The sequence below is a fragment of the Serinus canaria genome, chromosome 6, assembly GCF_022539315.1.
Source record: "Serinus canaria isolate serCan28SL12 chromosome 6, serCan2020, whole genome shotgun sequence".
NCBI lineage: Eukaryota > Metazoa > Chordata > Aves > Passeriformes > Fringillidae > Serinus > Serinus canaria.
The window spans coordinates 32,850,869-32,866,129 of NC_066320.1; the positions used below are offsets into that span (position 1 = coordinate 32,850,869).

The 15,261-nt window shown below is 43.8% G+C and overlaps 1 protein-coding gene across 2 annotated transcripts in view; it reads left to right on the forward strand.

Moving 5' to 3' along the window:
* The window catches only part of DOCK1 (dedicator of cytokinesis 1), a 271,299-nt gene that overhangs the window by 251,333 nt on the left and 4,705 nt on the right, over window positions 1-15,261 (forward strand). For both annotated transcript variants that reach the window (XM_050976529.1, XM_050976530.1), the window contains exons 50-51: window positions 2,882-3,035; window positions 7,299-7,444. In XM_050976529.1, coding sequence (XP_050832486.1) covers window positions 2,882-3,035; window positions 7,299-7,444 — 300 coding nt within the window. The remainder of the gene's footprint in view (window positions 1-2,881; window positions 3,036-7,298; window positions 7,445-15,261) is intronic.

Here is a 15,261-nt window from a genome sequence, read left to right on the forward strand (position 1 = left end):
TGGTTACTTACAGTTATTTTGAGCTTCTTCAAGTCCACAGATCAATAATATGAAAAGGAGTTTGCTGTTGAGAGAAAAACTCTCCCTCTCCAGCCTCTGCAGAAGCCTTGATGAGCTCCAAGACGACTGAGTCAATTTGGGGCGTTTGGTGTGAGTGGGGTTCATTTCTAGGTGAAGCAGAAGAAACTCTTTTGAGATCAGTTTACACGAGTGCTTGCCCAATTCCCATTGCTGTCATCTGGAATTTTGAACAGATAATATCAAGGATGAGTTTAAAGATAAAATTTGTCTTAAAATTTTTGCGTGCTGGAGGCATCCCCAGTTAATGATGTGAAGGGAAATTTGGAAGGAATTCAGCTTTGCCTGTGTTCAACATTCATGTGCAAGTTCCCTTTTTAAGCTGAAATTACTCCCAAAGCATTTCTACCACCGTGCTGTATGAAGAAAAAGACATTTTGCTTTTTCTTGCATTAAGAACTCGGAAGAAGAAAGTTTGCTGGATTAAAAGTGGTGGGGGAAAAAAAAAGGATTGGGTTTTTTTAAAAAGAAAACTTGGAAGTGCAGATTTGTCTAGAAATGGAAATTAAACTTTAAAAAGTTTCTAAAGTGACATTTTAGTAATTAATACTTTTAGTTACTAAGTTTTTTATTACAGATACTGGATTCATTGTGCTGAGAATTTTACAGCTCGTTGTGCTGTCACTCATTCAATTTAAACATTTCAGTTATTTGGTGAAATTTTTTTAACAGATTCTTAGTTCTAACTTCTGAAATATTTGGGGATTTCACAGCAGAAGATAAAATAGAGTGAGAGAAATGCCAGTGGCCATCCCCATGTCTGCAGAGCTCCTGCTGCTCTTCCCAGCAATGATGTTGTGTAAAGAAATGAGTGTTTCCAGTCTTCTGTGGGCTCTTCTTTTTTCCAATCAAATGAATCACCAAGGAAGAACATGGGGAAATTCTAAAGCTGCAGAATTATTTCATGGAGCTTTTAGGTTTGCATGGAAAAGGAGAATTCAGAGTCTGTTTAATGGAATGGTTTAAGTACTCTTCCCCAAATTTCACTGCACTCACCATGAGTTTATTGACTGATCAAACCCCAGGCCTTAATTACATAAAACAACAAAGATAAATCAAGCACTTGAGTGTGTGAAGATATCAGTAATATCTTTATCATTTCCAACAGATTTATTATCTTCTTTTAAGCATCACATCAACTTCTCCAACATAAATTGTCCTTGTTGTGCTTTGATCCCAGGGGCTGAGAGCAAAGCCAGCTCTGAGGCCAGGTAGTTAGCAGAGCCCTGGGAGGCTGCTGCTGGAAATCAGAAGAACAGGCTGTGTTTTATTGATTTGGTGGTGTCTAACATCACTCACCATTGATCTGCCCTTGGCTAGACCAGGAAAAATTAGCCATGGCTTCATTATGGATTGGTGGCCTCCCAAGAGCTCATATTCCTCAGCAGATCCGTGATTTGTGTGGAGCTTTCAGAGGAGCCCAAGTTGTCAATCACAGGAGGAGTTCACATTTATTTCACATTTATTTATTTCAGTAATTACAGAGGGGTTAACTTGGGGACCTGCCTGCAGCTGGTTGTTCTCTTGATTCTGGCCTGTTTCCCTCACCAATTAACCTGTTTTCCTTAGCTGCTTTTTTATAGTTATCTGCCCCTGAAAAAGTGGTTGCTTAACTTATCCATTCTACTAAAAATATGCTTGGAAAGATGTGGAAAGTAGAAAGCTTTGGAATCTCTTGAGTTTTATTTTTAGCATCAAAACAATTTCTTAGAGGTCACCCTGAGGTCTTGATGAACTTTCCAAAAAAAGGTTCATACTTTTTGGTCATTCATTTGTTGTAGAAGGGTCTCACAGGCACAATCTGTAATGCAAAGCCTTTTAGGGTTTGTTTTCTGAAAAAATTTCAGATTTCTCCTTCCCAACGCGCTTCATAAAAATCCAAACATTGGGAAATGACAAAATCCTTTGCAAAAGCCTGGATTGCTCCTGGCACTTTCTGTTTTGTGCCACTGCAGCACCTTGGAGTAATTCCCCTTTTAACTTCAGGCTGCTGCTCCATTTTCTGGGGTCTGTTTGAAATAAAAGCTTCATTTTTTTCACTATGATTCCTGTTAATATGGGGATGGTGAATGGGGAAATCAGTAGAGCTCAGAATTAAACTCAGTAAAAAGAATTGCCTTGACTAAAGCATGAGTTGCCATCAGATTACAAATATCTTTTGAGGGTTCCTGATGGAAAATTTGAATGAATTATGAAGCAGCCAGAGGGGAAAAAAAAAGAGATATTTCAATTAATTAAATATAAGCACAGTCAGGAGCCACCAAGAAGTGTTTCTGGACAGGTGATGTCTTCATCAGAAGAGAGTTTGATGAAGAGTGGGTTAAACTGGGGACCTGCCTCCAGTTGGTTATTCTTTTGATTCTGACATGTTTCCTTCACCAATTTATGTATTTTCCTTAGTTGCTTTTTTGTAATTATCTGCCCCTGACATAAGTGGGTGCTTTGCTTATCCATTCTACTAAAAATACATTTGAATGAATGTGGGAAGCAGGATCCTGGTTAAATGGTTAAAGAGGTAAATTTTAACAGGAAAGTAGATCTGTGTGAGAAAAAAATAAAGCTTTTGAGTGCTGTTAATGTGCTGTGAGACTCTAAAGTTCCTCAGGTGGTTCTAAACAAGTGCTTGGGGAATTAGCTCAGCAAACCAGACCAGGCTGGGAGAAGGGAAGACCCTGGAGCTGGGAATTGGCAGTATTGGCTGTTAGCACTGCCCTCACCCTGTAGGGCATCAAACTGTGGCATTTCCATCTCTGGCACTCACTTCTCTGCATTCCTTGCCCCCCTCCCTGGTTGTGTCCCCCAGATCAGCCCCCTGAGGCCGCAGAGACCCAAGAGCCAGGTGCTGAACGTGATGTCCAGCGAGCGGCGATTCTCCGTGTCCCCAGCGCCGCCCAGCTCCCAGCTGAGCCCACCCCCCATCACCCCTCGGACCAAACTCGCCTTCAGCATCCAGCCCAGTAAGTTTTGTCTCTGAAAGAAACTCCTTTTGGTGTGGGAATGCATGTCCTGGGCATTTCTTCACACCCTGGTTTGAGTTTCGCCATCACCAGGGCAGTTCTTGCACCAGGTATTGGTGCCTCAGGTTTGGCTTTTCTGTGTGTCACGTTCTGAGCTGCTTTAGTGTGCGGGTCTGGGTTCATATTATGGGATGGTGAGCTCTGTGCACAGAGCAGGGAGACAAAACAATTCCTGCTCCAGCTGGGCACCAAGGACAAATGATCCCAATCTCAGCCCAGGAGCACAAACCCCGTGGGCTGGAGAGAGAAAAACAAGCAGGGTGGGAGTGCCTGGGCTAAAGCTGGGCTGGGACAATGAACTGCAAGGTGGGAATGGAGCAGAGCTGATCCCAGGGAGAGACCCCGTGCCCGGCCGGGCATTTTGGGGCCACTTTGGGTCATCTTGGGGGCAGCCCTGGCTGGGCTCTGGTGCTGCCCAGGGTGCATCCATGGAGGAGATCCTTGGAATCAATCCCTGCTTTATTCTTTAGCTCTGTCCAGCTCCTGCTCTAGGGCAGCCTGCACAAGGCATCAGTATTACTTAACCTCTTACCTTTGCCAGCAAAAATTAATTCAGTATTTTACAAAAGGAAGCAGAATCATTGCAGTGAGACAGTTTCTTTTCAAGTCATCATTAACAATTAATTAGGTGTAGAGTAACAGTCAAAAATTCATGTTGTACTTGATCCCATATTGAGTGTTTTGGAGCACAAAGGCATAAAAGTAATACTTTTTGTAATAGTACATTTTAAAAAGCTTCTCTTTGATATGTTGTGAGTACAAACCAGAAGGGAAAATAAAGGTCAGGCTTTTTGAAGTAGTTTTTCTTTGACACTGACATCTATCACTCAGCTTTTCTGTAAAGTATCATCTGTTTGCTTCAGTCTGCAGCAAACCCTATTGCAGAACTGGGTGTAATCCAACACCTATTTCTTTCCCAGTGCTCTTTCCCAAAACCTGTTATTCAGAGTTTGCAGCTGCCAGCATGTGACAAAAAAGCAAAAAAATTATCTTTTTTATACATGTCCCCAAATCCAACTCCAGTGGCCAAGAGTTCAGTGTTAGTAAAGAGGAGAAGAGATGATCAGGCTTCAGAAAATAAATCTTTTCCATCAAGGTCACTGCTTTATTTACTGGTTGTGGTACTTCAAAAATTTTTCTCCTAACAGTCAGACACACAGAGCAAATATTTTGATTACAATGAATTTGTAGCTTTCATTTTCCTTTACAATTTTATAGCCAGAAACTAAAAATGCTAAAAACTGGAAATACAGAGAACTAGGGGATATATACTGCTGCAAAAGATATTTTAATTGGACATTTTGATCATACGTAAATTTTATTAACACTTAATTTGATTTTTCTTTTTTAAAAGTACCAGTAGTTACCAGGTTTTTCTGAGAATATTTTTATGCTAGAGGTTGGTGGGTGTTACATAAAATAGGATCAGCTTATTGCACCAGTCTAGAATAATTTCAGGAATTACAGTGGTAATTTTTTTAGGAATTCCAAGGATAAAGAAGTTCCTTCAGAGCCCAAATTGGCTAAAAGCAGTTATTGGGTTGCTAAGCAATCCTGGCTGCCTGTTAGCTGGCCCTTGAGAAGAAGGGAGTGGGAAATGTCATCAGTAGGGTAAGAGGAAAAAAGGGAAGGGTCCCTTAACTGATCCTTTGTCAGCTCCAGGATCTTCCCAGTGGCACATGTCCAGCAAGGAACAAATATTCAGAGCACACTCCTCTGATGAACCACCTTGAATAATGAATTTCACTGAATAATGGGAGCACACCAGAAATTTGGGGTAATTATTTTAGCCACCATCTTAGGGGGGTTTAGTTCAGCTGAGGAAATCAACAGATCTGCAGCAAATAGATTTTCTTGGGACAACACTGAGAATTCCTGGGTTTGTTCAATACCTGCTGCAGGGTAGGTGTTCCCTGGATTTCACAGAATTCTGGGAAAGATCAAATCATTGTTTCTCAGGATAGAATCCACTAAACAGTTGCCAGATCAGTGCAGACACGTTGCTCGTGTATTTTATGAGCTCCTCCCGTGGGTGGAAATGCTCTGCCCACACTTGCAGGGATTTATTTATTTGGATCCTTCATCAGGATGAGGTTGGGAAGGTGCCACAGACAGGCTGCAGGAAATTCCAGCTGCAGCAGGAGCTGGGGGATGTAGGGAAAGGGGGAGAAGCAGAGCAGGACACACCTGCATGGACAGTTGGGTTCCATCCAGGTTCTTCAAGCCTGAGTTGCCTCCACACCTTGTTTCCTCTCCAGCTCTGATGCAAGCATTCCTCAGATGTTTCCTGAAAACTTGCCTTTCCATGGGTCTTCCAAGGATCTGTTAAAAGAAACAAAGGATTTGGGTTATTCCTAACAAAATGGGTCTCCCCATCCTCTTGGGAGCACCTTAGCTTAGGTGATGTCAGAAGGTTTATCATGGAAGAAGTGAAATTTTGTTAGTTGAAAAAATATCATCTAGAATGCAAAGCTGAAGTGTTCAGGGGGGTTAAATTTCCTTTATTTTGGGAAATTGTGTGTTTTTCCACTGAGTTTCCCAAGGAATGTCTACAAAGAGGCCTGAAAACGTGGGTAGCTTCTAGTAAATATAGAAAGGTTTCTCTTTGTGAAGCAGGGTTCAAGGTTTTGGTAAAGCTCTAACTAAACACACAAAAGAAAATGCCATTTCCCAAGTGTTTCCCTGTCTTATCCTAAACTGCATGGAAAAACCAACCACAAATTCAGATATCAATATATGCAGCTGAGATGTAGGTGTGGAGTAGTGAGGGAGATGTGCAAGATCTGTGCCAAGGAGTTGTTTTGTGACATTAAAGATCTCAGATTCCTGAGTTCTTTAGAATGGATGGAGAATTCATCCAGAAGGGACAGGGAAGTTCATTCCCAGCATCAGTCTTTAGGTACAAATGCACAGTGGGGTTTTCCAGCTGCACTTCAGTTCCATGGAGAAGGAGATTCTCATGGAGATGCAGAAAGGAAACTCTGAGGAATGTTTGGGGAATGGAGAAATCCTCTCTGTAGAAAGGGAAGGATGAAAAACAGGAGCAATGGAAAAGCAATGAGAAATTCAGGTCCGGGTGGACAAAAACATTTTCAGCCTATTGGAGAGGAAGCCACTGAAAATGTGGAGTCCCAGGATGGAAAATAACTTTTTTTTTCCATGTAGTCAAGAGTTCAGGTGGAAGGATGAAGAATAAAATTACAGTTTTCAGTGACAAATCAATAGAGCCACCTTAGAGTTAAATTGTGTTGTGAGAGGCCATTTTAGAGAACAATAAAATCACACTTTTAATAAAATATTGATATGAGCTTTGCAATAAAAACATCTGCATAAATAAGTCCTCTCTTGTTTCACAAATCACCGCAGTAAAATAAAATAGAAATCACCTTTTTTTTTCCCTAAATAAAATTCCCTCATTTATAAACAAATCATTTCAGTTTCTTATCTCGTAGAGATCGCAGTGGGTGTTATTAAAATGACTGAATTAAAATGGCTGTATTAAAATGGCTGAATTACCCTGAAACACACCATGGGGGGGATTTCTCCCCAAAAACCTATGTATCACTCAGGCCTCAATAAACTTTATTGCCCCTCAGGCTATTTGCCTCTCCAGCACATACCTGGGAGGATTTATCTGCTGAGAAAAGGGAATTTTCTACCCAGCACCCAGGAATAATAAATGTTTGGTACTTTCTCGTGCATGATTTTATTTACTCAACAACTAATGGCTGCTCATTTGTTATAGTTACCTGGAGCCTGAAAGTTTTGGAGAGAGATATACTTAATTCCAGGCTTTCATTTGTGCATTTTATTAACAGGGAACTTTGATTTTACTGGGAGAAAGTCAATAAAACTTTGCCAGATTATATTTTCTTCGTTCACTTTGCAAAACTTTTATTGTGTTTTAATGTACAAGAAGAGCTTGAAGGTGGGAAAATTACATTTTCTAAGCTATGAATATTTTGGTGGGAAACATGAAACAAAAATTATGTTTTATTAAAAATGGGGGGTTGTTCAAGTATTTTGAGAGCCTTTTAAAGTGAGTCCAAGGCCAAGTTGGACAGGGCTTGGGGCAAGTGGAGGGTGATAGTGGAAGTCCATCACCCAAGAGTGGATGATCCATGAGGTCCCTTCCAACCCAAACCATTGTGGAGTTGTGGGATGCAGCAGCTGGCAGGGTTAACCCAGTGTTGGTTTTTGCAGATCTGGAGCTGAATGGGATGTCCAGCTCTGACATCCCCGACGTTCCCCCTCCTCTGCCCCTCAAAGGAAGCACGGCCGACTACGGGAACCTCATGGAGAGCCAGGACTTGATCAGCCCCACCACATCCCCTCCTGCCCAGCAACGGGTGAGTCCCAGAGAATGATCCCTTTGCAGTTCCTGTTCCAAGACAATGATCCCTTTGCAGTTCCTGTTCCCTGACAATGATCCCTCTTGCAGTTCCTGTTCCCAGACAATGATCCCTTTGCAGTTCCTGTTCCCAGACAATGATCCCTTTGCAGTTCCTGTTCCCAGACAATGATCCCTCTGCAGTTCCTGTTCCCAGACAATGATCCCTTTGCAGTTCCTGTTCCCAGACAATGATCCCTTTGCAGTTCCTGTTCCCAGACAATGATCCCTCTGCAGTTCCTGTTCCCTGACAATGATCCCTTTGCAGTTCCTGTTCCCAGACAATGATCCCTTTGCAGTTCCTGTTCCCAGACAATGATCCCTTTGCAGTTCCTGTTCCCAGACAATGATCCCTTCTGCAGTTCCTGTTCCCAGACAATGATCCCTTTGCAGTTCCTGTTCCCAGACAATGATCCCTCTGCAGTTCCTGTTCCCAGACAATGATCCCTTTGCAGTTCCTGTTCCCTGAGCCATCCCAGGGGAGCTGGGATCCTGCTCCTGCATCCATCGATTGCTCTGCAGTGCCAGGAGGGTGAGGGAACAGCAGAACCTGAAGGAAAGTTGGGTTCATTCTGGGCAATTCCAAGGCAGATATTGTCAGGTTTGTTGGGCAGGGAGCTTTAACCAGCAGGAGCAGCAAATTGCATTTAAAGGCTTTCAGTCCTGTGTCAGGATAGGAAATAAAACATGAACCTGCCACCTTCCCTTCCTGGAGCTCCGCTCTGCCAACGTTCAGTCACCACTCATTTATTTCCTTGAGGCAAACTCGTGTCCCCTTTGAGGCAAGGAGCTCAGAAACTCTTCATCACCAGCAGGGTTTGCAGCTTTCTGAGGAAAATTCGCTTTTTCAGCTTTGTTTCCTGTAGCTGGAAGCTTTTAAAAATAATGCAGTCCTTTTCTTTAAAGCAGCACTTTTGAGAAATGCCTTTTATTTTTTCTTTATGGGCAAAAAAAATCCATTTAAAGGAGTGTGCAGTGTTGATCCTGGCTGGTGCCCACCAGAGATGCTCCATCACTCCCCTCCTCAGCTGGGCAGGCAGAGAAGATACAGTGAAATTCTCATGGGTTGAGATAAGGACAGGGAGAGATCACTCACTCCTTGCCCTCATAGCAGTCCAGACTTTGGGAAAATAATTGAATTTATTACCAATCAAATCAGAGTAGGGCAGTGAGACCACACAAAGTCACAAGTTTTCTTTGGCTCTGAAATGTCAAATTTTGACTGAGCTGTTCAGTGGGAAACTTCCCAGCAGAACTGATCCCTTTTTGTTTGCAGAGGTGTCCTCCAGGGTCCCGCTGAAGTTCACCATTCCAGTGAAATTCTGTGCAGCAATTTGCTTTCCAGCAAATTCCATGGTGGCAGAACTGCAGAAATCTCAGCAGAGGAGGAGTCAGGCAGGAGTTTGGTTTGACCCTGGGAATTGTTGTGTCTAACACAGATTGTCCCAGTCCAGCTTTTCCATGGTTGAAATTGTGCCTTGGTTATTGCAGGAATTGACTTTTTCTGAACTGTTTTACCATTTCAGGCTGAATGGTAAAATAAAAATACAGGTATAGAAGTACCTTCAGGAGTGAGAATAGAGATAGTCAAAACACCATGTTTTACTCTTTATTTGCATATACTGGAAAATTCTGCTTTCCAATCCTCTCTTCCATACGTGTTCCCCATGGCTGGATCATTTTAGTCATATTTTCACTTTCCCTCTCATTTCCATCAGACTTTACTGCACCTCTAACCTTATAACCCATTTCCCCAGCTTCTGTCTCAGGGGCCAGCTCTCATTTGTCCTGAACACAGCCCTCTAAGTGGAAAATTACAGAATGTACAGCAGGGCTGCCAGGAGGTTTGTCTGAGGAATCATCCCCAGGAAGAAAGCTGAGAAATTCACATTAGGATTCACATTTCCTCAACTCCTTCCTGCATAAACTCCAGAGTAGTAAATTCATTTTGTGTGATGTACTGCAAGGTTTAGGCTGTGGTAGTAGCTCAGGATGGCTAAGATGAGTTCAGATTTCAGCTAAAAAGTATTAAACAGTGGTAAGAAATAAAATCCTGGCAGCCAGGGGTTTTTGCTTCCTGGTGAGGCTTTTGGAAGGGGTCTCCTCTCTGGGGATGGATGGTTTTAGTTACTGTGTGACTCCCAGATGCCATGGGGTGTGGTTTGGGAGCCCACACCTGGAGATAGCTCAGCCTGATTTGCTCTGTGACCTTGTGCAGCTCCTGTACCTGCCACAAGCAGCATTTCCACATCATTAAATGGGAGTTCAGAAATTCCGTACCAATATGCTCCCGTGGTTTTTTGCAGAGTTTTATTCAGCTCTTAATATTTTTGCTCTTTCCAATCTTGATTGCTCAGGCTCCTCTCATTTTTTTACTACATTTTGTCTCTGTAGGAACAGAGCCCATTTTTAACATCTGGTGTTGAAGGGCATCAGGATTTAACAGCTCAGAAATGCAATCAGTTACAAGCTACATCTTCTTATCTAACTGCCCACAATTTTCTCCAGCATCTGTGTTTTTATAAGCTTTCCAAGACTATGGAATGAGGTTTCAAAGCCTGGCAGAAGGATCTAAAGCAGATCTGTCCCAGAGCCACCTGTCCTGTGCAGGGCCAGCAGTGGCACTCGCTGATCCTTGTGTGTCCCCTCCACCTCAGCAGATTCTGTGATTCTGTATTACCTTTAGAATTGATTTTGGAGAAGGTTTCTAATCTTATAACAATCACTCTGTGCCTTTATTTCATCAGGCTGGTAGGAAGGAAGCTTTTAAAGAACATCAAGAAAATGAGTAGTGCTGGACATGAAAGATCAGATGGGTAAATTCTCATTGCTGCTGTGATTAAATCCCACTCCACAGTTTTAATGACTTATGTTTCATGGGTCAAATAGCTCCATAATTCATAACTGGATAATTCTCTGCCTGGTAAACTGATCATCTTTTAAATTACACTGCCGTTGTATCAGTGAAGAAAAATCAGTAAAACCTATTAGAGATAAGATTATCTGAGTAGCTTTTAAACTGGAAATATCTCCTCGTGTGAGGAATGATTGTGTTTTTCACTCTGGTTGTCTTGCAGTGCATTATGAAAGGCAGGAAAAGTGCTGTAGTGAACTAAAAGCAGGCAGCCAGAAAGGGATCAGATGCTCCAAGTCAAACTGCAGGCAGTAATGTCATTTTTGAGACAGCAAGCTCAGATATTCAGAGTCCAGTGGTACCTTGGTCTACCTGAAGTCTTTAATCCAGGTGATCACCTCATTATCATTTCCTGGTTGTCCCTTACTCCCTGTTAACTCTGAGACCTTTGTAGATATTTTCTTGCTCCCTGCGATTTGTTCTGCTAAAAATGTCCTTAATAATATATGGGAACATAAAAAAAAAAAAAGAAATCTACGACTCCTGCAAGGATTATTATTACATCAAGGGATTCCTTTAGGCACTTATCATTCTTTATGGGTTCATCCTCACCCTTGCATACAAATCAACCTCCTGCTTAGTATTCAGAGCAGGGAGGGAGCTCCAAGAAAATAGATAAAGGAGCACTTGGGTTGCTGATATTGGCTGTAACACTTGCCAAGCGTGGGGTAATGGTTGGGATGGGAACATCTCCATCAATCCAGCACAGGTGGAACGTGGGGATGGCTGCAGCCTGTGAGGAGCAGAACAGCCTTGGCTGGACTCTGCTCTGTGGGGTTATTCTGCTTGTTCCCTGGGATAAAACTGGGTGATAAATTCACATCTAACACACAGAAGGCACAACCCAGGGGGATTTTTTGTGTGTTGCAATGCAGGTGCTGCAGTGCTGGAAATTCTCTCTCGTAGCAGCTGCAGTGAGCAAAAACTGACCTGAAAGGCTTCAGCAACTGTGTTGTCCTCATGTGGACAGGGAGAGAGAGGCTGGAAATGCAGCTGGAACCATGGAGGAGCAGGGAATTAGGGAGCACAACTGGAGGGGCTGCAGTAGCAGCCTACAGCTCCTCTCTGATCTCTGCTGAGGGACAGGAGCCAGGGGGTGGCTGGAGCTCTGTCAGGGCAGGTTGAGGTTGGATTTAGGGAAAGGTTCATCCCCAGAGGGTGCTGGCACTGCCCAGGCTCCCCAGGGAATGGGCACGGCCCCGAGGCTGCCAGAGCTCCAGGAGCCTTTGGACAATGTGCCCAGAAGAAACAAACAAATTAAACTACAGGGTTTATTTGCCCTGTGATCATTATTTTTGCCTGAAACCTTGCAAGCCTTTCCTCCTGTGCCAGTCCCTCACCCTTCAGTGGGTTAAGATGTTGCTGAGCAAAGAGTTTCTGAAAAATTCATTTACTTTTTAATAAATCTCCAAGTCAATGGAGTGCCACTGCTTTTTAGAGGATTTGGAGTGAAACCTGAGTTCTCCTTCCTGCTGTCTGCCCAGCCATGGATGTGTGCCTTGAATCAGTCCAGGGAGTGGCCGTGTCCCTCTCTCCTCGTGGGATCAGGGCAGGGTTGGGCCATGCTGATGGGCTGCTTTGTCTCTCTTGCAGGAGCTGGGCCCTCAGTGAGGAGTGCAGGGTCAGTCTGGGCTCTAGAGCTAATTCTGAGGGGTTTGCTCATCACTGCTGAGTCTGTTGTGCACAGGCTGGAACAGGGAGGCAGTGCTGGGGAACCCGAGTGTCATCCAGCAAGGGCAGAAATCCTGATGGTGTCCACCTGGAGAAATGGGGCTCCACAGAGGGAAAGTGGCCTTAGCTGTGCTCCAGCAGGGCTGTCACACTCCAGGAGCCAGGTCCTCTCTGCCTGAGGGGTACAGAGCCCTGCCAGGTCCAGCTCTGTCCTCATCCACTGCCATTGTCCCCCACAGGAGCAGGGCCTGCCAGAAATCATGGGGAAAGTCACAGAGCCTTCAGTTTGGGTTGGAAGGGACCTCAAATCCCACCCAGTGCCACGCCTGCTATGGCAGGGACACCTTCCCCTGTCCCAGGTGCTCCCAGCCCAGTGTCCAGCCTGGCCTTGGGCACTGCCAGGGATCCAGGGGCAGCCCCAGCTGCTCTGGGCACCCTGGGCCAGGGCTGCCCACCCTGCCAGGGAACAATTCCTAATTCCCAATATCCCATCTGAATCTACCCACTTTCAGCCTAAATCCATTCCCTGTGTCCTGTCCCTCCATCCCTTGTCCCCAGTCCCTCTCCAGCTCTCCTGGAGCCCCTTCAGGCCCTGCAGGGGCTCTGAGCTCTCCCTGGAGCTTCCCTGGAGCCTCTTTGATCTGCTCTGGGATTCTGACCTGGAGCAATTCCATCTTTCCCATTTTGAGGCATTTCTGCTGTTCCCTGTGAGGGGCTGGGGTGGGAGCACACATCTCTGCAGGAGAACCCTTCCAGTTCCTCTCCCTGATCCCAGGGCACTCCAGCAGGGGCAGGTAATGGCTGTGCCACAGAGTCAAATGAGACTCTAATAGATGATGGATGAACCAGGGGCCAAAGAGTCATTTCCCATCAGTTACCTGCTGGATTTTGCACAGAACTTTGCTCCCTGGGTCAAGCAGCCAATTAGCTTAAACTGTCTGTAATTTGGCTGCCATTAGTGGAGTTGGGCAGTTCTCCCTGCTGGAGAGTTATTCTGCCAGAGCCTCACACTCAAATGTTATTTTTCATTGCAGATAGGAAATAACCACGTTGTTGTCAGGCATCTCAGCTCCGTGCTGAAGGAATAACTCAGTGTCTGAAACATTTTCACAGTCCTGGGTGGCTGATGGTCTATTTACATCCCATTTCTGCTGCTTCTGACCTAATTAGATCCCTTAATTCTTCCAACCCAAGTGCTTCTCCCTGGATCTCCAGAGCGTGTCCTGTCAATGTGACCACTGAATTTCAGTGACCACTGAATTTCAAGGAGTTCCTTGCCCAGGAAGAAATCTCATGCAGTGCCACAAGGACCCTTTTGGAGAGTCAAATCCTGTTTGGGTTTTTTTGTAGTTGTTTCTTTTAATAGTATTCTCTGAACAAAACACAACTCATCTCTCGTTTTGCTGCTTGAGAGTAGCAGAAAAAAAAAATTTAGAAAAGCATTTTCTCATCTTCTGTAATTGATTTTTACTACATCTTGAACACGCCTGGTGTAGTGCAGTTTATATCTCTGTGTAAGAGAAGGCAGACAAATGTTTTTAAACTTGATTCTTTTCTGTATCAGGGAAAGAAAAAAAGCCCAGCAAACAAATGGGAGCAATTTCATGTCTGGAGCAGAAGGAACAGATTGTTTCTGTGTTGCAGATGTGCCTTTTACATAAGGTTTCTGCCTCCCCTGAGGTACCCCTGAGTCAAGGATTCTGCCCAAAATAGGTTGGGATGTGAAGCAGCAGCCTCTGTCAGTTTGTCAGGAAGGAAAGGGAAGAGTCAGGTTCACAATTATCCACCGAGATATAAACACCAACTCGGCAAAGAGAGTCTTAATTAAACACAAAATCAAGGCAAACTCTATTTTTATTGCAAAGTTTTTAAGGGGAAGCACAGCACAGATGAACTTTACAAGCCTGATAATGGTTTTTGTGAGTGTGGTGTTAAAGGGAGGGAGGAAATGTGGTTGAATTTCTTCTGTCCTGGATAAAAGGAAGGATGGATCAGCCCTGGGAGTGATGCTTTGGAGTTGCCCCAGCTCCACAATGGAATGTTTTGCCTTGCAAAATTCCCAACAGTGTCACCCCAACCAGCATTACACATCCTACTTAATATATTCATTGGGAGCTTATTATATAAATGAACAAGTGCTAAATTTATCCGACTTTCTAATGGAAATTGTAAATTCAATTATAATAATTATCTACCTATCTCTGCTATTTCTTTCTGCCTAATTTGCTTGCAGAATCTGAGCTCGGGTAGGTTTTGAGCTTGTTATTTATAGCATATATATTTAGCTTCTTCTCATTGTATTTGCATTGTCTCTGCTTTTCAGAACCAGGTTTTCAGGGCTGATTTGATTGTTCTCTGATCAATATGAAGGGGCTCATTTGGTTGAGAAATGCCTTTGATCTAATTGAATTGAGAATTATTGCCAATAGAGTGTTATTTAAATTCAAAATGGATTTGCACAAATGATGCTATCAGCAGAGTTGGGTTTTTTTTTTTCCTGGTGATGAATATGAAGTTAAAGAGAGCAAAGCAGGAGGAAAGTTTTATATTTTGTGCTGTGTTTTTGAGGGGCACGTGGTTTATGGAGTTTGAAGGGAATGTCAGCTCCATGAGATGTTCATGTTCTGCAGACTACCAGCATTTCCCAGAGCCCTTGCCAGGACACAGGACTGTAATTGAGGAAGTTTTCAAAGGCTTTGGAATCTTCAGCTCCCAAGAGATATTTATTCAGGTGCCTTAGCAGGAATTCAGGAGTTAAGATGCCAAGTTAAGAGTGGATTTGCTCAGGTAGAAGAAATATTTAATAGTTCTGGCTGTAACACTTCAGAGGCAGATCAGCAGTGGCATTTTAATTAAAAATCAAACAAAATCTTCAGTTTTGCACGTACTAAAAAAATTAAATTCTTATTTTATCTGCCTTTCATATTAATCTGTTGACTTTTCTGACTCAGAGATCATCGTGTCCCGCTGGAATTTGGGAACAAGCAGCACCCGTTTGGAGCCTGCTGTAGGAAATCATGGCATCATTTAGGGTGGGAAAGGCCACTAAAATCATCCAGTCCAGTGTCCCCTAGCACTGCCAAGGCCACCAGTGCCCCCTGTCCCCAGTGCCAGGGCTGGGTGCCTCTTTTCCAGGCAGGCAGGGAATTGCAGCTTTCCAGCCTGGCACCCTGGTCTGGTGCCTCGCTTTT